The sequence below is a fragment of the Oryctolagus cuniculus genome, chromosome 10 (genome assembly GCF_051225735.1).
Source record: "Oryctolagus cuniculus isolate XC-2025 breed Fujian yellow rabbit chromosome 10, ASM5122573v1, whole genome shotgun sequence".
Taxonomy (NCBI): domain Eukaryota; kingdom Metazoa; phylum Chordata; class Mammalia; order Lagomorpha; family Leporidae; genus Oryctolagus; species Oryctolagus cuniculus.
Genome location: NC_142876.1, coordinates 20666918 through 20692675, shown reverse-complemented (window position 1 = coordinate 20692675; position 25758 = coordinate 20666918). Strand labels below are relative to the sequence as shown.

Sequence of the window (25758 nt, the reverse complement as noted above, 5' to 3'; positions counted from 1 at the left end):
AGAGAGAGAGGAAGAGAGAGAGAGAGAGATATCACCCACCCACTGATTTACTCCCCAAATGGAGCTGCAATGGTTGAGGCTGGGCCAATGCAGAGCCAGGAGCTTCTTCTGGGTCTTCCATGTGGGTGCAGGGAACCAAGTACTTGGGCCATCCTCCACTGCTTTCCCAGATGCATTAGCAGAGAGCCGGATCAGACGTGGAGCAGCCGGGACTAGAACCGGTACCCATATGAGACGCCGGCACTGCAGCCAGCATCTTTACCTACCATACCACAGTTCCAGTCCCCATGCATGGCAGCATTTTAAATCCACAAATTAGGGACTGGCTCTGGAAAGGGGTGACATTCGAGCAGGCTGGAAGAAGGGAGGCAGCCGGTCTTCCATACATCTGGGGAAGAATAGCAGAGACAGAGGGATCAGTCAGGGCCAAGTTCCTGAGGCAGAAACATGGAGAAAAAGAGCAGCCAGCAGAGCGGTGTGGTTGTCACAATGAAGAAGGGACGGGGCCATAGGAGATGGGACTCAACATCTGCATGTTGCTATGGCTTGAATATTTGTGTCCCTCCAAAAGGCAGGTTGCAATTTAATCCCCACTGCGAGAGGATTGAGAGATGAGGCCTTTTGGAGGTGGATGGGATTGGTGCCCTTATCAGAGAGCTGGAGGGAGCCTGCTTCTTTCGGCCTGCTCCACCATGTCTGGACACACTGTCCCTTCCATGTGGGGCTGTGGCTCGGAGGTGCCATCGGTTTCAATGTTTATTTGTTTTCATCCACTTGAAAGGTAGAGGGAAAGGGAGAGAGGGAGAGACAGACTGAGAGAGATCTTCCATGTGCTGGTTCACTCCCTAAATGCCCACAAGAGCCAGGGCTGGGCCAGGCCAAAGCCAGGAGCCCAGAACTCTGTCCAGTCTCTCACATGGGTGGCAGGTGGCCCAGCTCTTGTATACAAAGCAAATTGTGACACCTAGAACTGGGTGTTGGGGCGCTCTGCTGTCTCAGGTCACAGCCACGAGCCACATGTGGCTACAGAACGCTGAGACATACCTAGCTCAAACAGAGAAGTGTTGGTGTGAAATACAAACCAGATGCTGAAGACTCAGTGCAGGATGAGGAAAGCAAAATATCTCATCAATAATTCCTATATTGATCATATCTTGTGTATATTGGGTTAAATACAATATACAGCTGGTCCTGTGTCTGTGGGCTCTGTACCATGGATCCAACCAGCTCAGCATCAAAAACCCTTAGGAAAAAAACCCACATCTGTATTGAACATGGACTGACTTATTTTCTTGGTGTGATTCCCTGAACAATACAGTGCACCAATGATTCACAAATTGAACTAGGCATGGTAGGTCATCTGAAGACGACTTGGCATAGGAGGGAGCATGTGCATGGGTTACGTGAACACTAAGCCACTTTATACGAGGGGCTTGAGCAGTCACAGAGCGTGCTCTCTGTAGGGGAGGCCCAGGACCAATCTTTACAGTCTGTAATGTACATAACTGTACATTAATTTGATTTTTACCCAATACATACAAGAGATTATTTTCCTGTACTATTACAGTCAATTTCCCCCATTTTATTTTTTAAAACATGGATGGTAGAAAATATAAAAACGCCTGTGGGTCTCACACCTGTGGCTCATATCGCATTTCTGTGATGAGCTCTGTTCTTTCTGTGATCTGGGGCCTAGTCTGTCTGCAAACCTAGCATGGTAAACCCACCGCCCAGAGCAGCCACGGCATGACAAGGTGCACAGGACACTTCCGTCCAGTAAGGGAGTGAATGGAGACGATCACTCTTACACTTCCACCCAGTTCAGCCCTTTGCTCTCAGAAGCGTGGACAGAGGCGTCTCATAGTGAAATTCCTTTCGGAATCTCCAGTTGAACCTGATTTTGTCTGGTGACTCCTGGGATGACCGTAAGACCCAGGGCCCTCCCCGACCTCCTCCACCTCCAGTGAGAAGAGGATGATGGCTTGTCCCCACGCAGGGCTCACCAGCCACAGCAGCCTGAGGTTGGTGTTCGTGCACCTGGTCTCCAGCCTGGTGGGTGCTGTTGTCATGTGGAGCCTCTGAGTCCAGCAGTCGTGTGTGTGTGTGTGTGTGTGTGTGTGTAGGGCGGTAGGAAAGTAGAGATACCTTGTTCGAGCCCTTGGAAGACCGACTCTGATGTCTGGCATCACCACGTTTGTTCTCAAGGAACACCTCAGTGAGTAGTAACAGATTCTCTGTTCCCAGTCCTCAAGTGGTGCTGTGCTGTGACCACAGGCAGGAAGCTTGGTGTGTTCTGCTGCCTCCTCCAGTGTACTGGAGACAGATGTGGCTGCTGAGTCATGGATGGCGTGACTGAAGGATGGACACACGGAACCCTGGAGGGTCACGCCACCAGGAAGATGACTGAAAGCGGCTTCTGGCTAAATGCAATTGTATTTTCCTTCAGAGAAACACAACACACAAAACACGGGCGCTACTAAGCACATAAATCAGAACACTTCGTCTTACAGAATGACTCACTTTATCCATTACTGGAGGAGTGTGTGTTCCTTAGGCATTTAAAACGTGACTGTGGGAAGGGGTTTGGCATCGAAGTGAAGAAACTGCTTGGGATTCCCACATTGCACACCACAGTGCCTGGTTCAAGTTCCAGCTCCACTTCCAGTCCACCTTCCTGCTAACATGCACCCCGGGAGACAGCAGGTGAGGGCTCAAGTTCTTGAGTGCCTGCCACCTGAGTGGGAGACTCAGATTAATTTCTTTTTTTTTTTTCAAAGACTTATTTCTTTACTTGAAAGTCAGAGTTACACAGAGAGAGAAGGAGAGGCAGAGACAGAGAGGTCTTCCACCCGCTGGTTCACTCCCCAACTGTCTGCAATGGCCAAAGCTGTGCTAATCTGAAGCCAGGAACCAGGAGCTTCCTCCGGGTCTCGCATGCAGGTGCAGGGGCCCAAGGACTTGTTGCCATCTTCCACAGCTTTCTCAGGCCATAGCAGAGAGCTGTATCGGAAGTGGAGCAGCCAGAACTCGAACTGGTGTGCATATGGGATGGCAGCACTGGAGGTGGCAGCTTCACCTGCTACACCACTGTGCTGGCCCCAAGCAGGCATCTGGTCAGTGCATCTGAGTCAGTGCATGGAGGGAAGCAGCCGGCCCTCCCCAGTGCTGGGGGCATCATAGGATCTGCAGAAAGCTTGAGTGCAACAGAAAGGGAGGAATTCAGCCAAAGCACTCAGCTTCTCCTGCCATGGCTCTCCTGGCTGTCCCCCGCTTGCACACTGCACGTTGAGGAGCTTCCTCGTCTCTACGATTATGTAGGCCAATTCCTATAGTAACAATACCCCCCCCATACATATATATGACTAAGACTGTTATTATCACCACTCTTCATTCCATTTAAAAATTTCTCTATCTGTAGTCTATGCCCCAACTTGAATGTCAGCTCCATCATTTGCATTCTAAAAAGTTCTATAACATTTGTCCGTTTGTTCTAGAACAAGGCCTGGCATGGAGTAGGAGCATATATTGAAGTCATCTCTAAAATGTAAAAGATAGTAGTAATTCCCACTTTATAAAATTGTAGCAACAATTCTAGAGAAATGCTAGATAGACGAGGGTGCTTCTAAAAGTTCATGGAAAATGGAATGAAAAGATAAGTTTGTTTTGGTGCAAAAACTTTGGGAATCCATGCACAGCTTTTTCATAATATACATTTTTCCATATACTTTTTGAAGACTCCTTGTATAAGACCACTGTAGAGTGTATTTTATTAGCACTGAAAGGACAGCGTATGAAAGCCCTTTCTAGCCACAACATCACACGTCTATGATGGACAGATGCTCAGGGCAGAAGGTGCTGGAAGGCACGGTGTGCCATGATAGTCAACACTGAGATCAGAGACACCTGGATTTGGATATCCACACAAACGACAGCTGTCCAGCCTCGAAAAGGAAGGAAATTCTGCCATATGTTGGAACATGGAGGAACTGTGGGGGTGCAGCAATAAGTGAAATAAGCCCATCACACAAGGACAGACATTGTGTGAGTCCATGCATATGAGTGACTCAGACAGCTTAGAGAGGCAGAAAGTTGAATGGTGGTTACTAGGAGGCAGGGGAAGTGGGAGAGGGGAAGTTGCCATTTAGTGAGAATAGACGCACTTACCACTACTAAACCACGCACTCAAAATGACTAGGATGGTAAGTGCTGTGTTGTGAGTTTTTATCCATGCTAATAATAATTTTATAAAGATGCCTTGATTTGCATCTTACGTGGGTGAAATGGCCTTCCCACATCTTGGTTTCTTCATGTGTGGGATTTGATGTGGTCAGTACTCACAGCAGTCTTTGCGTCCATGGACATGTTATTTAACTCTGAATTCAAAATCATTCCTTTAGGCCCGTGCCTTGGTTCACCAGGCTAATCCTCCACCTGTGGCACTGGCACACCAGGTTCTAGTCCCGGTCGGGGCGCCGGATTCTGTACCGATTGCTCCTATTCCAGTCTAGTTCTCTGCTGTGGCCCAGGAGTGCAGTGGAGGATGGCCCAAGTGCTTGGGCCCTGCACCCGCATGGGAGGCCAGGAGGAAGCACCTGGCTCCTGCCTTCGGATTGGCTTAGCTCCAGCCGTAGCGGCCATTTGGGGGGTGAATCAATGGAAGGAAGACCTTTCTCTCTGTCTCTCTCTTTCACTGTCTAACTCTGCCTGTCAAAAAAAAAATCATTCCTTTAAAATATACTTACTATATGACCCAGTAACAGAACTTTTGGCATTTAACTCCAAGAAATAAAAAACGTAAGTTCGTGCAAAACCTGTGCACAAAGGTTCATGCGGCAGCTTTATGTGTAATAGCCCCAAACTGGAAGCAATCCAGATGTCCTTCTATAAGTGGCTTGGTGAACAGTGTGGTACATCTCTCATGGAACTGCACTGTGCAACAACGAGACGACGATACACAAAACGAGGATGAATTCCAGGAAATCATTCCGAGTAAAAATATGCCAATCTTAAAGGTTGCCTGCTGTCCAACACCATCTATACAACATTCTTGAAATAACAAAATTACAAATATAGATGACCTATTAGAGATTGCTAAGGGGAATGGATGAGATTGGGAGGCTGCAAGTGAACGCCGCGTCTCTTGGTTGTGTTGGTGGAACACAAAGCGACACCTGTAATAAGAGTGTATAGAACTGCACACACGTGCACACACACACAGACATGTGCTTACCAAGTGAGTGCAGCTGACTTGACTCTGAGGAGTATAGCAGCGTCACGTTCCTGGGTTGGGTGTTGTACCACAGTCATTCAAGATGCTACTCCGAGTAGTGTATACACTGCACCACCCTAGATGCCCCTCCTACTCCAGCTTCTTGTGGATTTACTGTTAGTTCAAAATTAAAAAGTTAAAAAACTGCCGTTGGGCATCATTAAATAAAAACTGCAGGAGTCTCATTAGGGGCTAAGCTCCTGCCCCAGATGCCAGTGGAGCAGATGGAAAATCAAAGTGAAGTCACTCGTGCTAAGATTCCACGTTACCAAACTCAAATGAAGTTGTTGCCTGATTTTCCAAGAAACCAGGAGAGGGTGTGGTGTGCTGTGGGGTGGCAGGTAAGGCCACAGCCTGTAATGCTGGCATCCCATATGGGCACCAGTTTGTGTCCTGGCTACTCCACTTCCAAACCAGCTCTCTGCTAATGGCCTGGAAAAAGCAGAAGAAGATGGCCCAAGTGTTTGGGGCTCTGCCACCCATGTGGGAGACCTAGGTGAAGCTCTTGGTTCCTGGCTTCTGCATGACCGAGCCCTGGCATTTGCAGACATCTGGGGAGTGAATCAGCTGATGCAAGATCTCTTTCTCTCTCTCTCTTTCTCTCTCTCTGTAACTCTGCCTTTCAAATAAAGAAATCAATCTTTAAAAAGAAAATTGGGAGAGGTTAATCTTTTTCTTTTTAAAGATTTATTCATTTACTATTTATTTGAAAGTGGAGTAATAGTGAGAAAGACAGGGAGAAGGAGAGGGAGAGGGAGAGAAAGAGAGGGAGAGAGGGAGAGGGAGGAAGAGGGAGAGAGAGGGAGAGAGAGGGAGAGAGAGGGGGAGAGAGAGAGAGAGAGAGATCATCCATTTGCTGGCTTACTCCTCAAATGGCCACAACAGCCAGGTCTGGGCCAGGTTGAAGCCAGGAGCTAGGAACTCCATATGGGTCTCCCAGGTGGGTGGCAGGGGCCCAAGCACTGGGACCATCCTGGGTTGCTTTCTCAGGTGCATTAGTAGGGAGCTAGATGGGAAGGGGGCAGCTGGGACTTGAACTGGAACTCTGATATGGGATGCCGGCATCACAAGCAGCAGTTTAACTTGCTGTACCACAAAATACCAGCCCCGACTCAACAGTTGTTTTTCTATGACTCGGTCTCTCTGCTCCCACCTTACAAGGCAAGTGACTTTGAATGACCAATCTGCATTTTGTTCTTGATTTCTGCTTTCTTCAGTCCTTTGCTGTCTATGAAATGAGTCTCTTCTGCTCTGTGCATCGGAACACTTTTCCTGTTTTATGGAACAAAGTGTTGCTGATTTCTAGAACTGCAAGAGGAACCCAAGATCTTTCAACTAAATTTGCTGTGATTTTGTTTTTTGACAGTATACAAGTTTTTAATTTCAGACTACCTCGGGATAGATAAATTATTGAAGTAATATTTGGCATGTAATCCTAATTTGTTTTGGTGAATCTACCTACATGTGAATGTGTCCTGTCGTTTGGTTTCCTGTGTTCTGCTGCTAACTATGCCATTTTGGTTTGATAGTCATGGGCTGTTCGATGATTTTCTAGATTTCTGCTAGAGAGCACTAGCAGGATTGATGGGTCTGATCACTGTGGTTATTTTCATAAACATCGCAAGGCAAATCTTGCTGTAGCATACAGGGGTGTCACTTTTTTTTTTTTTTGACAGGCAGAGTTAGTGAAAGAGAGAGACAGAGAGAAAGGTCTTCCTTCCATTGGTTCACCCCACAAATGGCCGCTATAGCCGGCGTGCTGCGCCAATCCGAAGCCAGGAGCCAGGTGCTTCCTCCTGGTCTCCCATGCGGGTGCAGAGCCCAAGGACTTGGGCCATCCTCCACTGCACTCCTGGGCCACAGCAGCGAGCTAGACTGGAAGAGGAGCAACCAGGACAGAATTGGTGCCCCAACTGGGACTAGAACCCGGAGTGCTAGTGCTGCAAACGGAGGATTAGCCTAGTGAGCCACGGTGCCGGCCCGGGGTGTCACTTCTGTGAGTCAGAGTAAGCTTGCCTTGGGGCGGGGCTGGAGGTGATGAAATCCTATTCTTCATAACTGTCATTCTGGAACCTGTCCTAGCTGTAGGCTCCATGTTTGCCAGTGCATCTGACTTGAGGTGTGTTTTCAAAATAATATAACCGGAGCTGGCATTGTGGCACAGCAGTTTAGGCCATTGCTTGCAACGCCACCACCCCATATCAGAGTGCTGCTCTGGGTTCTGGCTGCTCTGCTCCCAATCCAGCTTCTTGCTAACGTGCCTGGGAGGCAGTGGAGGATAACTTAGACCCCTGCCACCCCTGTGGAAGATGTGGATGCAATTCCTGGTTCCTGGCTTTGGCCTGGCCCAGATGTGGCTTTTGTGGTCATTTGAGGAGTGACCCAGTGAATGGTAAATCTCTGTCTCTCTCCTTGTCTCTTCCTCTTTCTCTGTCACCTGCCTTTCAAATAAAGACATGAGTATTTAAAAATAAAATAACTTCTTAAAAGCATACAATTCTGTTTTGTTTTTCTACCGTGCCAGGTTTTTGTTTTGTTTTGTTTTTTAATACTATTTTATTTCACTGACTAGTGAACATACATGTTTTCTTTCTTTCAAAAAACGTAGTTATTTATCTGAACAGTTGTTCTCTGAGCATTAGTCCAGCAATGCTGAAATTGTTCACAGCACTACTAAATCCTCCTTTTGACTTTATTTATTTATTTTTTTGTTCTGTGGCACATTCTTATGACTGTGTTCAATTGTGGGAATCTTTCACTCACCAGTGTAAGTGTGCAGTGTCATTACACATCAATTAAATAATTGGAAACACAGGAAAACATTCATGAATTACCATTGCGTAAAATATGTTGCGTTCTCTTGATGATTCATTATATAATTGAAATTACGCTTTCAAAAATTATGTCCTACCCTAGAGAAATACTTATAACACTAAACAAAAATTAGGAAACAATGCAGTTGTTGACACTTAAATCAATGAAACGGAGTAGAGAGCCCAGAAAATAACCCACATACACGCCTCAGATGATCAGTGATGGAAGTGCCCAGACCATACTTTGGAGAAAGGATAACTCATTAATAAATGGTGCTGGAAAAACTGGAATGCATATATGTAGAAGAATGATACCAGATCCCGGCCTCTCACCATATACAAAAATCAACTCAAGACGGATCAAAGACATAAATTTAAGACCTAAGACTATGAAGTTGCTGGAAGAAAATGTAGAGGAAATACTTCAAGACATTGGTGTAGGTGATGACTTCCTAGATAAGACCCCCAAGGCACAGGCAACAAAAGCCAAACTATGCAGATGGAATTATATCAAACCCAGAAGCTTCTGCAGAGGAAACAATCAGTAGACTGTAGAGACATCTGACAGAATGGGAGAAAATACTTGCAAGCTACTTATCCGACAAAGTATTAATATCCAGAATATAGCAGCGACTCAACAAGCTCAACGACAAAAGCAACCAACCCAGTTAAGCGCTGGGCAATGGATCTCAGTTGAAATACAAATGGTCAACAAGTACACGAAAAAAATGCCCGACATTCCTAGTCATCAGGGAAATGCAAATCAAAACCACGAGCTATGATCTCACCTCTGTCACAGTGGCTGTTACCCAAAAGACAGAGTAACAAATGTCAGTGAGGATGTGGGGAAAGGGGAACTCATATACTGTCAGTGGGAATGTAAATTAGTGCAGCCACTGTGGAACACAGTATGTAGATTTCTTTAAAAATGAGAAATAAGCTTGCCATATGATTCAGCTATTCCACTCCTGGATCTATACCCATGTTTATGGCAGCACTGATGACAATAGCCAAAATATGGAGTCAAGCAAGGTGTTCATTGTCAGATGAATGGGTAAAGAAAATGTGGGAAAAATATATGCAATGAAATATTATTCACCCATCAAAAGAATAAAATTCTATCATTTGCATCAAAATGGTTGCAACTGGAGGACATCAGGTTGAATGAAATGAACTAGATATGGAAAGACAAATATCACATGTTCTCTCTTATATGTGAGAGCTAAAATAAAAACTAAAAAATATAAAAATAAAAAAAGAATGCATGTATCAGTTTTGCTGAAAACATAGTCAAGTTTTGCTTTAGATCTTTACCAACCAAATGCTATACTACTACAGCTTTAATGATTTGTGATTATTTTAAAACTTAGTGTATGAGTAAAATTGACATTTTTTCATATGATTATTGTTCCTAGTCCTTGCCTATATTCCTGCTAAACTATGTTTTTTTTTTTTTACTTTTTATTTGTTGAACTCTTTATTTAAGACAGCATCAAGCCTTTTACTGCAATGTAAATTAAAAATATGCTACCTCAAAAGTAAAAAAAAAATCTTAAAAAAATAGGTCAGTCGGGGTTGGTGCTGTGGTGCAGCGGGTTAAAGCCCTGGCCTGCGGCAAGGCATCCCCTGTGGGCACCGGTTCGAGTCCTGGTTGCTCCACTTCTGATCCAGCTCTCTGTTGTGGCCTGGGAAAGCAGTAGAAGACAGCCCAAGTGCTTGGGTCCCTGCACCCACGTGGGAGACCCAGAGGAGGCTCCTGGCTCCTGGCTTCCCATCAGCGCAGCTCCGGCCCTTGCAGCCAATTGGGGAGTAAACCAGCGGATGGAAGACCTCTCTCTCTCTCTGCCTCGCATTCACTGGAAGGAGGCACATCAGAACTGTCAACGGTGGCTGCACTTGAGAAGGGGATCACCTGTGGGTTTGGTTTGTTTTTTACTATTAATTTCCAATTTTCCTTTCACCTGTGGCTCATGTCTGAGCACTGCTGCAACAAAGTATCAAAACCCTGTGTGGCTGGAAACAACAGAAACTTAGTTTAGGGGCAAGGCTGTGGTGTAGGATGTTGGCCTATAGTGCCGACATCCCATATGGGTGCCGGTTAGAGTCCTGGCTGCTCCACTTCCGATCCAGCTCTGCTATGGCCTGGGAAAGCAACAGAGGATAGCCAAGTCCTTGGGCCCCTGCACCCACGTAGGAGACCCAGAAGAAGCTCCTGGCTCCTGGCTTTGATCAGCTTAGCTCCGGCCGTTGCGGCCAGCTGGGGAGTGAACCAGGGCTGGAAGATCCCTCTCTCTCTCTCTCTCTCTCTGGAACTCTTTCAAATAAATAAATAAACACTTAAAAAGAAGAAGAAGAAACTTAGTTCTTAGTTCAGGCGCCCAGAAGTCTGAAGCCCAAGTGTGGGCAGGGCTGGTTCCTTCTGCAGGTTCTGGGGGAGCATCTCTTCCTGGCTGAATCCTGCGTGGCGTGGCCTGCAGCTGAATTCTTCCGCAGCCCCGAGTGTGCCTCTGTGCTCACATGGCCTTCCTTCCCGTATGCCTTTATGTGGCCTTCCTGTAAGGACACCTGTATCAGTTTTTTTTTTTTTTTTTTTTTTTACTGTTATAACAGTAGCTAACTTATATAGAGAAAAAGTTTATTTAGCTCACATGGCCCAGGGTGAGCTTTGCTCTGGCAAAGGGTCCCGGCAGATGTTGGAGCAGGTAGATCACAAGGTGAGCCAGGGAGTAGAGAGAGACTGGGTGGGGCCAGACTCCGGCCTTTATAACCATCATGGGAGAAGAACTGGCTTCTGAGCACACAGCCCAGTGATGTACACATACACACATGGCCTCCCCTCCTAAAGTTCCACCCCCTCCCAACAGAGCCGGGGGACCCAGCCTTTAACACATGGGCATTTGGGCGACATTCAACATTAGATCTTAGCAGCATCAGTTATTGGACTGGGGTCCCAGCCTATCCTGAATGACCTCATCTTAACTATTATATCTACAAAGACTACAATGACCCTTTTTCCAAATAATTGGAAATGAATTTTGAGGAAATGCTACTCAATCCAGTGGAAAGTACTTTTTCTATTATTTTATATTGGAAAAATATGAACAGTAAGAAAACAGAATACTGAGCGGGGTCTACTCAGTTAGGTGGGTGATAGAACTGGATCAAAGTAGTTGTGACTCAAAGCTGTGCAACTACAATGCATTGCAGACAGCTTTAGACATAACGCAGCCTGGCCCCATGGCACAAGCACTAGACCTAATATCTTTGGCTGGGGTTAGGCTCCTCCCCACCTACTCACTGTGTGCCTGTGGGTGAATGGCCTAAACATGGTAAGCCTGCAAAGAAAACTATTTAAGACCTCAGCTGTGTCTAGCCAGCCAACTGTATCTTCCAAAAGGCCCAATAGAAATAATTTTGGTGGGGAAGTGGGGCTTGTGCTTATCTTTTTTTTTCTCACCAGGCTGGAGGGGAAGCACAAGGAGTGACTGAGATTTCAAAGCCTTGTGTGTTCCCTTACGGAGGTCAGGGTCCAAGAACGGCCCATGAATGAGTCATTGGTTGAGGTGCGCTCAGGGAGCACTTTGCACAAAGACGCAAGGCCGGTTGCATTGTAGCAGAGATCCAGGGAAGGGGGCTGAGAAGCGAGGGGATCTACAGTGGGGTGGAGAGCAGGAGGTAGAGCAATGTACTGGAAACCTTGCAGCCAGCGGAGAAAAGTCCACGTGGGGATGCGGGTAGCCTAGAAACTCTCAGCACCAAAGGAGAGGGCTGTTCCTTGTTCAGTGTGGGACTTTGCCCGGCAGCACTGTGACACCCATTGCTTCTGGCTCATTTCCTCAGCCTTCAGTAACGCTTAGACACCCGAGTGTCTCACGGAAGTGCCGTGCGGTGGGAGGGATGGAGGAAAGAGCCATGTCACCATGCTGGGGCACCCACACGTGGAGCGCATGAGTGAGCCTCCAAAGGAACCAGTTGAGGGTGCCGGAAACTGCAGCCAGAGGTGGCTGGGAGGACTGTCCACACCCTGCCCACTGCAGGCAGGCAAGGACGCCAGCCTGCTTCATTCACATCTCAAAGCATCAGCTAATTTTTTTTCCAAATGAACAAAATTTTGTATTTGACTCATTCTATTTCATGTATATGCATGAGTCTCCCTTGTTATTAGACTTTGGCAATAAAAAAAAAAAAAGCAGCCTTGTATGGAACAGTGAAGATGCAGAGTGAAGGCAGTCTATGGTCTATGCAGACAAGTTTTCAGATTCACTTTGTTACTCCTCCATGATCTTCGATACTGTTATCGTCCACCTCCGGCCATTTTTCCTGAATGACGTCACTGATGCTATCAGCCTGAATGACGATCCCAGGCTCCCCTGTTCCCCTGTTCCTGAGGCACCACAAGAGACTTTTTGTGCCAAAAATCTTCATGCTTAAGTTCAGTTTCAAAAGTTGCCAGGTGACCCCCTCTGGTCACACATCTCTGCTCTGCTCTGTTGTAACTGTTAGTGGTTCCACCTTCTCCTTTGTTTTTTGTTTTTTTTGTGTGTTTTTTTGTTTGTTTGGTTTTGGTTTTGGTTTTGTTTGTTTGTTTTTTGACAGGCAGAGTGGACAGTGAGAGAGAGAGACAGAGAGAAAGGTCTTCCTTTGCCGTTGGTTCACCCTCCAATGGCCGCTGCGGCTAGCGCATCACGCTGATCCGAAGCCAGGAGCCAGGTACTTCTGGTCTCCCATGGGGTGCAGGGCCCAAGCACTTGGGCCATCCTCCACTGCACTCCCTGGCCACAGCAGAGAGCTGGCCTGGAAGAGGGGCAACCGGGACAGAATCCGGCGCTCTGTCCAGGACTAGAACCCGGTGTGCCGGCGCCGCAAGGCGGAGAATTAGCCTAGTGAGCCGCAGCGCCGGCCCTCCTTTGGTTTTACTTGACCCCTTCTACCTCTCTTGATTTTTCCCTCCTCTTCTTCCCCTCCTGTTCTTTGATCCTTGGTGATTCCAGCTTCCTGTTAGGTTGCACTTTCTATTGTAAGTTTTGCAAACTCACTTGGAAACCCTGCCCTGACCACTCTTCTATGACATCAGGCATATAGTCGCGGTGCTCTGTCGGTAAAGAACAGGCTCCATGGTAAATGACTCAGATTTGGTCACCAACACCTAACCTGGCACCGTCCCTAGGGTCTCCTGTGCAGTCAGCGCCGCTGGATTCAGAAACATCAGAAGTCACTTTCAAAAACCCAGGTCCTTTCCGACCCCCAAGCCCCCACCGCCTCCGCTCCCATCAGCTGAGTGACTTCAGCACCAGGTATTTTCGCTGACTTCCTCGCTGCAGGAAGGGACACCCACCCAGCCTCTAGGGAGAGTTCCAGACATTCGGACTTGAAGGGGCAGCAGATTCGCCATAAATGCAAGGCCTCCTGCACTACTATTCTGATGTAAAAAAATTATTTAAATGTGCCACTCCCACATGCTCATTTGCAAGTCAAACTTATTCACAGGTTTTTCAGTGTCGCTGAACTTTTATCTTCCTTTATCATCTCTCCACTGGTTTGCTCCATCCCATTTTCTAGGGAGTTGGCCATCCTTGGTCACCCTGACCCCAACTCTAGCCTTTTCCTTTCCAGGACTTGAACAGTTTTAAAAGCACTTTCAATGCAGCGTGTATATGAATCCTTATTCTTACTTTAAAGGGATCTTGCAATACCTTCCCACACTTACTGCTCATTCCCTGTTTACTGCCCTCTATGTAATGCCCAGTCTGGCTTCCTTTCTTATTTTTGCTTTACTATTGCTTCTTACTAATATTTCCTTCTTAAATATTTCTTCTTGTTGCTCTCCTCCCATAATCCCTTCTCAGAAATGCTGCCCTTGGGGCCGATGCTGTGGTGTAGTGGGTTAAGCTGCCTGCACTTTTGGGCCCCTGGGTGAATATCTTCAGTTCTGTGGAACACACAGTCCCTTCCCTTCCCTTTCCTTCCCTTCCCTTCCCTTCCCTTCCCTTCCCTTCCCTTCCCTTCCCTTCCCTTCCCTTCCCTTCCCTTCCCTTCCCGACAGGCAGAGTGAACAGTGAGAGAGAGAGAGAGACAGAGAGAAAAGTCTTCCTTGTCCGTTGGTTCACCCCCCAATGGCCGCTGCAGCCAGAACACCACGCTGATCCGAAGCCAGGAGCCAGGTGCTTCTCCTGGTCTCCCATGCGGGTGCAGGGCCCAAGCACTTGGGCCATCCTCCACTGCACTCCCTGGCCACAGCAGAGAGCTGGCCTGGAAGAGGGGCAACTGGGACAGAATCTGGCGCCCGACCAGGGCTAGAACCTGGGGTGCTGGCACCTCAGGTGGAGGATTAGCCAAGTGAGCGGTGGGGCCAGCCCACAGTCTCTTTTCAAATGCCACTGTTATGCCCTGAGTAGCTCAAAAGGCTTTATCTCTTTTTATTTTTATTTTTATTTATTTATTTTTTTGACAGGCAGAGTGGACAGTGAGAGAGAGAGACAGAGAGAAAGGTCTTCCTTTGCCGTTAGTTCACCCTCCAATGGCCGCCGTCGCCAGTGCGCTGCGGCCGGCGCACCGCGCTGATCCGATGGCAGGAGCCAGGTACTTTTCCTGGTCTCCCATGGGGTGCAGGGCCCAAGCACTTGGGCCATCCTCCACTGCGCTCCCTGGCCACAGCAGAGAGCTGGCCTGGAAGAGGGGAAACCAGGACAGAATCCGGCGCCCTGACCAGGACTAGAACCCGGTGTGCCAGCGCCGCAAGGCGGAGGATTAGCCTAGTGAGCCACGGCGCCGGCCAAAAGGCTTTATCTCAACTCATTTCTATTTCCAAGCCCTAAAGCTCTCAAAGCACCTAATGTATTTCCCGTTGTTTTTCAGTCATGTTCCCAGCAGGTGCAATCGCCAGCGCCCTTGAGCAGGCTCAGATCCTACCACAAGAGCGATGCCTGGGCACGTGGAAGACGAGTCCGAAAGTCACCCTTTGCTTAATTTAATGCCCAAATCATTACCGTAATCACTACTATTACTGCAATGGTTGAGCGTGTCAGAGCTTTTTACCAGACCACCCCTGCTGTGAGAGGCCAGAGTCACGCCATGACAGGCTTCTCCCAAGATAGAGGGCAGGCTAGGACCAGGATGCACCTGGTAGGAGAAGATGAAACCTGACACTGGGCAGTCCTTGGTCCAGCAGGGCTGGTGAGGGGGGCAACTATGGGGGGGGGGGCTCAATATATGGCCATATGAGGGGAAAGGAATGCAAACCTAATACTTGTTTGCCTAGGAACTATAAAGAAAAGGGGTCTTGGTCTCCCAGCACTACACCGAACGGGAGGTCAGGCCCCAGCATGCTGGACCCGTAATAAAGTCCCTTTGTTCTTTGCATTACAGTGAGTCTCGCTGGTTCTTCCTATCTGGGCGATCCGGGACACTTCACTGCCTCTGCGTCACATGACAAAACTCACTCTTCTGCAGGCTCATTCCCCACCCAAAATAAAGGGACTTGCTTTACCTTGCTTGGGGAGTGAGGGCTTTGGAAACAACCTCTGTGGTCTCATCTGCTGCAAATAGAATTACTTTGTGGCCGGTGCCGCGGCTCACTAGACTAATCCCCCATCTGTGGCGCTGGCACCCCAAGTTCTAGTCCCAGCTCTCTGCTGTGGCCAGGGAGTGCAGTGGAGGATGGCCCAAGTCCTTGGGCCCTGCACCCGCATGGGAGATCAGGAGGAAGCACCTGGCTCCTGGCTTCAGATCGGCACAGCGCGCCAGTCATAGCGGCCATTTGGGGGGTGAAACAATGGAAGGAAGACCTTTCTCTCTCTCTCTCTCACTGTCTAACTCTGCCTGTCAAAAAAAAAAAAAAAAAAGAATTACTTTGTGGGGCCAGTGTTGCTGATCCAGATCCCTGCTAATCTTTATTCATAAAATAGGCACTGGTCTGGATTTCACCAATGGGTCACAGAGTTCTGATCCCTGGTTTGAAGAATTTCATTTAAAAATTTAAAAAATGTATTTTCATGTTATGTGAGAGGCAGAAAGGCAGAGAGAAAGAGACAGACAGATCGTATGTCCACTGGTTCACTCGGCAAACGCTCACAAGAGCCAGGCTGGACCAGGCCAAAGCCAGGAGCCTACAGCTCAACCCAGGCCTGCCACACGGGTGGCAGGAGCACAAGTTCTTGAGCCATCACCGCTGCCTCCCGGGGTGCATCAGCTAAGAGCAGGAATCCTGGGGCTGAAGCCCAGAAACTCCTACATGGGCGGGAGTGAGGGACGCCGGCTCCCTTTCGTCAAGTCTCATTGGAATTTTAATTTTATCATTTTAATGTTATTATTTTAATTTTAAATTTTATTAAAATTTAATTTTAATGCAGTGGGAGATTGTGTTAGATTGGAATTATTTCTCCATGGACAGTTTGCTTTGTGAGATTTTAAAACGTAGACTTGGGAGAGCTAAGAAGCCATAGTATGATTTCATATTATAACATATTATAATTATAATCAGTAAAAGAATGACAAACATGGCGTATAAGTTCCTAGTTAATAGAAGCTGAGCAATGAGAGATTTTAACAATAAAAATAAAAAGGTGAGAATAGAGGAAAACAACTGAAAATAAGTGGATATGCCTTAGAAACAGATGTGTATTCTCAGTAAGTGCTCATTCTTTTCAAGCATGTACAGAATACTTTTTAAGTCTTTCACTAGTTCTTTAAAATTTGATCGCTACTTGGCCATAACCCTGCAGGGAACATACAGTACACCCAGAAGGTGGCTCAAAAAGGTTGAATCAAGAGCCTTTTCCCAAGGTATGGGAGGGTTAGTACGGTGAACCAACAAGGGGAAGACAGCTTCCCAGAGGCTGGGAATAGGAAGAGCACACTGGGCCTGAAGGAGCAGGGGGAAGGTGATTGGAACCTGGAGCCATTGCCATTGCCTCCCTTCTCCACACAAAGTATAAAGTACTGTTTGAAGACTAGTTATACCGTTAATTCACATAGTACAACACATTAAGGACAGAGATCCTCATGGGGAGTAAGTGTACAGTGACTCCTGTTGTTGATTTAATAATTGACACTCCTATTTATGACGTCAGTAATCGTCCAAGTCTCTTGTCATGAGCTGCCAAGGCTGTGGAAGCCTCTTGAGTTAGCAGACTCTGATCATATTTAGACAAGGTCATAGTCAAAGTGGAAGTTCTCTCCTCCCTTCAGAGAAAGGTACCTCCTTCTCTGATGGCCCATTCTTTCCACTGGGATCTCACTCGCAGAGATCTTTCTTTTAGGTCATTTTTTGCCACAGTGTCTTGGCTTTCCATGCCTGAGAAACTCTCATGGGCTTTTTAGCCAGATCCAAATGCCTTAAGGGCTGATTCTGAGGCCAGAGTACTGTTGAGGGCAATTGTCATTTTACGAGTCTGCTGTGTGTCCTGCTTCCCATGTTGGTTCATTCTCTTCTTTTTAATTCTATCTATTATTATTAGCAGACACTTGGTCTTATTTGTGTGATCCCCTTGACACTTAATCCTATCTTTATGATCAGTTATTAACTTAAACTGATCACTTTAACTAGTAAGATAGCATTGGTACTTGCCAACTTAATGGGATTTGGAGTCCCCTGCAAGTTTTTAGCTTTACCCTTTGGGGTAAGTCCGAGGGAACGTGTACCAAACTGTACATCTCCTTCCTCTCTTATTCCCACTCTTATTTTTAACAGGGATCAATTTTCAATTGGACGTCAATACCTAAGAATAATTCTGTGTTAAGTGAAGAGCTAAACCAATGGTATTAAGTAGAAAAAGAAAATACTAAAAAAGAATAAAATAGTAAGCTCTTTCTCAGTCAGGACAAGGGCTGATCAAGTCATTGTTTCTCATAGTGTCAGTTTCACTTCAACAGGTTTCCTTTTTGGTGCTCAGTTAGTTGTCACCGATCAGGGAGAACATATATTTGTCCCTTTGGAACTGGCTTATTTCACTCAACGTGATGTTTTCCAGATTCTTCCATTTTGTTGCAAATGACTGAATTTCATCTTTTTTACCACTGTGTAGTATTCCATAGAGTACATATCCCATAATTTCTTTATCCAGTCTTCTGTTGATGGGCATTTAGGTTGATTCCATGTCTTAGCTATTGAGAATTGAGCTGCAATAAACATTGAGGTGCATATAATTCTTTTATTTGTCAATTTAATTTCCTTTGGGTAAATTCTGAGGAGTGGGATGGCTGGGTCATATGGTAGGGCTGTATTCAGATTTCTGGGGTATCTCCAAACTGTCTTCCATAGTGGCTTTACCAGTTTGCATTCCTATCAACAGTGGATTAGTGTGGAGGCACTTTTCGATTATCATAGCTGGTACAAGAGGTTCCTGGCACCTGGTAGGCAGAGGAGACAGATGCTGTTAAACATTGTACAATGTCTGGGAAAGCCCCTGACAAGGAATATCCAGTCCCAAATGTCAGTCATGCTGCGGCTGAGAAATCCCACAGCCTGTCCCAACCAGAAGCCTGATGTCCAGGGTCACAGAGCATAGCAGGTGGTGGAGAGGGGCTCAGAGGCGTTCACACTGCAGACGGTGAGCTTCCTTTTGCCCCCGTACCCCTCAGCGTCCACTTGTTGACCTGTGTGTATGAAAAACTCATGTTCCATATGCGTTTCCATCAGCTACTGTGTTGACATGAGTGTTGTCAATTCGTTATTTCTTCCTGAAACCTAAAATCTGGTCACCGTCTTCCTAGACAGTAGGATGTGGGAGTTCAAGGACAAGGAACCCTGACAACGCGGTTAGCAAAGATCAGGCTCAGCGGCAGGGAAGACGGCGTGGAGGTCTCAGGGCAGACTGTGGAGAGGCAGCCCTGGTTCTCAACATGTTCTACAGGGTGAAAAGCCATCAGGACACACTCTGTCACCAGCACAAGCCAATAGAAATCAAGAGTGGGGGACGGCTGTTGAGCACAGCAGTTCAGATGTCCCTGGGGTTGCCCACACACATTTAGCAGTGTCTGGATTGGAGTCCTGGCTGTGCTTCTGATTCCAGCTTCCTGCAAACACAGACCCTGGGAGGCAGCAGACGAAGGCTCCAATACTTGGGTCCCTGCCCTGCAAGTGGGAGACCTGGATGGAGTTCTCAGCGCCTGGCTTCGGCTGAGTCTCCCCTGCGGGTGGCAGAGTCGCAAGTCTCGGAGTCATCACCTGCTACCTCTCAGCCCACGCATTAGCAGCAAACTGGATTGGAAGCAGAGGAGGCAGGGTTCAAGCCAGGCACTCCACTCGGGTGGGGCATCCCGAACAGCAACTGAACTGCTGTGCTGAACGCCTGCCCTGATAACTTCACTGCGGTGCACAACAACTTACAATCCGTGCATGGTATTTTCTTTTTTTAAACTTTTATTTAATGAATATAAATTTCCAAAGTACAGCTTATGGATTACAATGGCTTCCCCCCCCATAACTTCCCTCCCACCCTCAACCCTCCGTTCTCCCGCTCCCTCTCCCTTTCCATTCACATCAAGATTCATTTTCAATTATCTTTATATACGGAAGATCAATTTAGTACATACTAAGTAAAGCTTTCAACAGTCCGTGCACGGTATTTTCATAGTGCACATTTTCTGTGAAATTTTGTGAAAGTTCCTCACATGCATGTGTTTCAAAAGTTTTTGGAACCAAAACAAACTAATTTTTCATTCCACTCTCTGCAAACTTTTTGAAGTACCCTGATACGCATTTCTGTAATAAATATAGTTAGGTAGACAATAAAATGAATAAGGCAAAAGTTTCCCATAGACTAGATGTTGTATGAAACTCTAGAAATGTAGCTTATAAATTAACATTGATTTATGCAAAAACAATGCTGTGAAAGTCCACTCGGCTAGTTGCTACTGCTGTTTTCAGGGTATTTGGCAAATATGCCTGAGTCTCTTCCATACCTGGTTACCAACTGCCTTTTTAGACCTTCCAGGCATCCAGAGGTCTCTCCCCAAGGCTCAATAAACTTAGGCTACTTGTACCGACATTTACAAGCGAAAAAGGAGGACTGGGTTGAAGAGTCGACTGTAGAGATTATATCCATTAGCAGTTGTCTTGCTTTTTTTTTTTTTTTTTTTTTTTGATAGGAACCAGGCTTTATTATCAATGATTACAGAGCACAGGAGAGTGAGGCTCATGAGTGGAGGGCCCGCCACTTGTCCAGGGGGCCATGATTGGGGATGTACTTGACCCCGCAGCCGTCCGGGATGAGCTGCTTCTCCGCCACCATGTCTTCAAATTCATCCGCGTTAAACTTGGTAAAGCCCCACTTCTTTAAGATGTGGATCTTCTGGCGGCCAGGGAACTTGAACTTGGCCCTGCATAGGGCCTCAACCACATGTTCCTTGTTCTGCAGCTTGGTGCGGATGGACATGATGACTTGGCCAATGTGAACTCTGGCTACTGTGCCTTAGGGTACGGCTTGTTCTTACAATACCGGTAACACCGGGCGGGGCGGCGGCCCATGGCGACACCAGGGTCTTCGGTGGCGTGCCGAAGGAAAAAGAGCAGCAGTTGTCTTGCTTTGTAAGTGTAGTTTCATACCCATGATTTACAACTGTTCATTTAGTAACAAAGGGGGTTTAGAAGATGGAGCTGGTCTGATGGCCTGGCAGGTTAAACTGCTACTTGCAACACAGGAATCCCATATCAGAGCACTGGCTGGAGTCCCAACTGTTCCACTTGCAATCCAGCCTCCTGCTAACATACCTAGGAAAACAGTGGAAAACGGCCCAAGTGATTGGGCCCCTGCACCCACGTAGGAGAGCTGAGGCGTTCCAGGCTCCTGGCTTCAGCCTGGTCCAGTTCCAGATGTTGCAACCATTTGGGGAGTGAACCAGTAGTTGGAATCTCTCTCTTTCTCGCTCTCTCTCTATCACTCTGCCTTTCAAATAAATAAATCTTAAAGGATCTTGCACTGTTCTGAGTCCACCATATCCGCTTCCCTGTTTACTTCCACATTCACACAGGAGTGTCCCCTTTCACAGAGAAATACAGCTCAGGGTCATATCTAAAACCAAGGATGATTCAGACTATTCAAACTATTGATTCCTAGTACCACTGAGTAGGCTGCGGTATCTCGACTTTGGTATAAAACTAAAATCATATAAGGTCCACAATTTTTTTTGTACACCAGAAAGGAAAAAATCCTAGAGAAAGATCATTTCTTCCAAATAGGGAGATCTTCAAATGACCCACAATTTAAAATATATATGAGGGGGCCAGTGCTGTGGCATAGTGGGTAAAGTTGCCACCTGCAGCGCCGGCATCCCATATGGGCGCCGGTTCGAGACCTGGCTGCTCCTCTTCCAATCCAGCTCTCTGCTATGGCCTGGGAAAGCAGTAGAAGATGACCCAAGACCTTGGGCCCTTGCAGCCACGTGCGAGACCCAGAAGAAGCTCCTGGCTACAGATAGGTGCAACTCTGGCTGTTTTGGCCAAGTGGGGAGTGAACCAGCGGCTGAAAGACCTCTCTGTCTCTCTCTGCCTCTTCTCTCTTTGTGTAACTCTTTCAAATAAATCAATCTTTAAAAAAATAAAATATACACGAGGTCATGTGAAAGCATATTCATACGTGCCTAAGGAAAGCTGCCTACGGAAATTCTGGGAAGACACACCTGAAGTTAAGAAGAGTAATTATTCCCTGTAATTACCCGGGAGGGCTGGGGAGCAGAGGAAGGACCCAAAACTGCTTGCACCACAAAGCATTTTGTGTTTTGAAATCCATAAACTACGTGGTTACACTAGGGAGAAAAAGAGAAAACTCCAGAGCTGTCTGGGCGGCTCCCAGAAGAGGCACTCTTGACTTTGGAACCCTGTAACTGTCTCTCTTGCCTGTGAATGCCTCTTTTGTGAGCCCCAGGCTGTCCTGCAGGTGTGGCTGATAACAGATGGCAAAGAATACGTTTATGAAGGTGAAGTGCAAATAAGCCACACTTGCCCCACCACTCGTCCTCAATCTTCTGGCCCAAGACACACTCAGTACCCTGAGAATGCAGCATTCAAAGAAGTCTTTTCATTGCCAAATGGAGCTTTTTTAAATTACATTCATGGAAACTCCAGAGTCTTTGTTTTAAAAAGGTATTTGTTATATATTTTTTTCAGATAGCAAAAAAAAAACAAAAAAAAAACAAAAAAAAACCCCACAACTCTTATTTTCAAGATTAACATTCAATTATGCAACACCATGCTGGAAAAGTCCATTCCACTGTCCATAAACCTATTCTCGGGGAACTCATGAGAGAAGGCAGCTTCACTCACTTCCTTTGCAAATATCCCTAGGCCTCTCCTATGGCTGTTTTAGGCCTTCCAAGTCTTCTCCAAGTCAGTAGTCTCACTGGGACCGGAGGAACTGTGGAATACACAAAAATTAAAGAGGAAGCATTCACAAATATGTCAGTCATGGTTTAGCAGGAGCTAAGCAGCCTCCCGGATCTTCAACCTGCGTAGCAGGCAGGGAATGAGTTGCAATTCTGTTCTGATAGGAGTGTTTATTTTTCTTTCTTTATATAGGATGTGTGTTAGAGAGCCCACTTTTCTCTCCTTATACAGGATGTGTTATATCAAGCAGAGGACTGGCAGGAACCACAGCTTCCCTCCCGAAACTGGAAATCAGCCGGCCGACTTCATGCACTCGTCGTAATGCAAAGGTTCATTTGGAATGTAAAGCACGGCTTTCCCATAGCAACAACATGAAAATGATGGCTGGGTTCCCAGGCAACACGCATAGTATAACACTACGTCATAATCCACAGTGGCTCCATTGCCAACAGAGCCTCATCACACTGAATAGAAGTGGGCTAGATCAGGTGTTTGTCTACAAAAAAAAAGGTGTATTCAGAAAGTATCGTGTTACACTGGTGGGATCAACTTACGGAGGACTGAGCTACAGTGATCGTGTCTATAGGTGCTGGCTTGCATCTCTATCCAGTTTCCATCTTGCCATTATGGATTTTTAATGGTTCCGCTGATTTTGCTGTCTCCATTACTCTTAACTTTGATTTCCAACCCCCACAAATCATCTCTAACTACTTCTGTAGAATTTTACATTAAAAAGAAAATCTTGTGTGCAGAGAGTGTCTGCCTTTGTCTTGGTGGTCTCGGGCCTCAGCAGCTGTAAAAAAGTCTGAATTCTGCTCTGCACAGTGGCAGAGGCAACACCGCCACCAGTAACCAATCAGTCACAGCAAGAATGACATAACACAACTTGGATTTCCCAACGTTGGCGTTGGCCTAGTGGTTAAGACACGCCCATCACACATCAGAGTGCCTGGATTCAGCGTAGGGCTCCAGCTTCCCGCTAATGCAGACCCTGGGGAGCAGTGGGGATGACTCAAGCAATTGGGTTCCTGCCACCCATGCGGGAGACCTGGATTGCAGTCCCCATTCCCAGCTTCATTGTCCATTTGTGTCCATTTATGAGGACACAAGTCAGACTGGATGAGTGCTACCCAACTATTGCTGTGGATTCATTCTAAGAGGAGGAGCGAGGTGGGGGCAAGAGGCGCTGCGTCACCACACAGACACCGGGAGTTAGGTGAAAGTGGGCAGGAGGTGTGCAGCTCACAGACTCATTTATTTCAGCTGGTACAGCAGCTTATATAGCAGAAGCAGCCAATCTGGTCAAGGGGTGGTTTATGCCTTAACCAATCACTGCCTGTTGCCAGGCAGGCTCTGTTGCCAGGTGGGTTTTGAAACCATTCCTGAGTAACTGATGCTCCCTTGCTAGTGGCCATCTTGGCATGGCATTCTCATTCCACCACACCCAACAGCCTTGTTTTCACTTCATTGCCCCTTTAAAGAGCTTTGGTCCAGTCACAGCCACACCCTGGGGGGCTGGGGGTTAGGACTTCAACACAGGAGTCAGAGTGGCCACAACTCGCTCTGTCCCAGGGCATATGACCCTGCACTTCATCCCAGTGCCTCACACCCGCCTCCCCTCCTGGATGATGACATGCCCACCTGAGGCTGGATCTTCTGGGAGCTTGGTGGAGCTCTGTTGAGTGCCTGTTTGGAAGGAGCATAAAGCTGGGGCGGGGCCTCCATCACAGCCATAACAGCAGCAGCACCCGTTGCTGTGTGGCAGGTCCTGTTCCAAGTGCTCTCTGGCAACAGTCTGCTTCCTCCGATAACCCTGTAAGTATCATTAATACCTCCAACTTAGAGAGTGGAGGGAGAAGACAGAGACGTGGAACGATTTCCCCAATGTCATCCAGCCAGAATGCTAACTTTACATAAAGGATCAGGAAAACACTATGTGAAGCGAGAAGAGAAGAGGGGTGGAGAGGAGGTTAACAGAATCGCAGAAACCAGAGGAGGCAAGAACTCTTGCAGACCGAGAGATAGAGAAAAGATGGCTGGATGGACACTGGTCCTCCAAGGTCTATCTTTAAGGTGGGCTGAGTGGGCCTTTGGAGGAAGTGGGTGCTCATACTCACAATCATTGGGGTTGTGGTGGGACAAGGATCCTCAGCTGCACGCACAAGCTAGTGCGACCCAGATGACAGGTGTAAGGTGTGCATCACAACGAGCAACACCAAACACTCAGCACATGGACGACTGTGCTGACAATGCCTTTGCTGTTCACTCTTCTTGAAAGGACACATGTTAATTTAAAGGTGGACATCGGGAGAGTTGGTCATAGAGCCATTCATTTGACAAACGTGAAGCATGGCCTTTGTGCCTGCCCTGTGCTGGGGGTGGGGCCTGCTGGGTTCTCCAGGCTCCCAAGGCCCAGCATTGAGGCCTAATTTGCATACATTTATCAAGGAGCTGTTAAGTCCAAGGACTGTGCTAAGCCAGGTGTACAACAAAGAGAGAGAGAGAGAGAGAGAGAGAGAGAGAGAGAGAGAGATGTAACCCTGCTCTCCAGGGGCCCACAAGGCACTGGGGAAGGCAGACATTAAAGAGAGGCTTGGCTCAAAAGCAGGCAGGAGACAGGAGGAGAGTGGCCCAGTGGGAGGGACTGGCAGGTTGTGGGGTGAGAGGGTGACTGGAAGCTTCTGTGGCAGCCAGGTGAGCTATGAGGCTGCAGGTGCAGCACGGTGCTGGTCATGAGCAGCTTGGCTGTCATGTAGTGAGTTTGGGTTTATCTTGCGTTCTAGAGAGCTCAGTGGGGCTGCCCTGTGGGCACTGGATTGGGGGAGGGGATGCAGTTGGGAGACTTGGGGCAGCTGGCCAGGCAGAGCGGAGAGGGGTGGACTGGACACTTACCGAGGCTCTAACAGAGTTCTCACTCTTCTGTAAGAAGGGACTCCTCCTCCTCTTCTCCCTCTCCTTCTCTCTCAACATGCAAGTGAAGAGGGATTCCCACTCAGTCCTAGCGCTGGGCAGCACAGTCCTCCAGAGCCAAGGACAAGGAGGCACCGATGGCTCCTTCGTGACAAGGAGAGGAGACTTTTCCCCCTTTCGCTTCCTCTCGCCCTGCAGGAGCATCCAGCAGAGGGTAGGGAGGCTGGAGCTGTGGGGAGCAACTCGGACTAGACGGAGTTACTGGAATTAAGACTTATTCTATGCATTTGCTCTCCCACAATATGGCGCTGAGAAGGGAGTAACAACTTCTACGCAGCTGTCTCTCGCCAACTTGAGTGATGACCTGCAGGAGCTGATCCTGCTCCTGATTGGAGGAGAGCAGCGTACTCGGCGTGTGGGTAGCAGAGTTGGGATTGGTGGAAGAG

The 25758-nt window shown here is 47.4% G+C and overlaps 1 protein-coding gene, 1 long non-coding RNA gene and 1 pseudogene across 4 annotated transcripts; all 3 read right to left on the bottom strand.

Annotated features, from left to right (window-relative positions):
• On the bottom strand, positions 1–25758 carry LOC149123704 (uncharacterized). 3 transcript variants are annotated; one of them, XR_016215113.1, is made up of 3 exons: positions 25295–25758; positions 24044–24215; positions 1–388 (listed from the first exon to the last, which is right to left on the bottom strand). It is a non-coding gene; the product is annotated as an uncharacterized LOC149123704 (long non-coding RNA). The 3 variants fall into 3 exon arrangements; XR_016215112.1 differs by lacking the exon at positions 1–388 and adding an exon at positions 18261–18429; XR_016215111.1 differs by lacking the exon at positions 1–388 and adding an exon at positions 22219–22433 and having other exon boundaries at positions 25295–25757.
• LOC149123706 (density-regulated protein pseudogene) lies at positions 12343–13796 on the bottom strand (annotated as a pseudogene).
• Positions 20174–20842, bottom strand: LOC149123705 (large ribosomal subunit protein uL16-like). The gene has a single exon (XM_089306754.1). It carries the CDS (start codon positions 20454–20456, stop codon positions 20217–20219), a length of 240 nt encoding a protein of 79 aa, XP_089162880.1. The 5' UTR covers positions 20457–20842; the 3' UTR covers positions 20174–20216.

What these genes read in the sequence shown, in the direction of transcription:
- LOC149123705 (XM_089306754.1), bottom strand. Translation starts at nt 20,456, where the DNA reads ATGTCCATCCGCACCAAGCTGCAGAACAAGGAACATGTGGTTGAGGCC.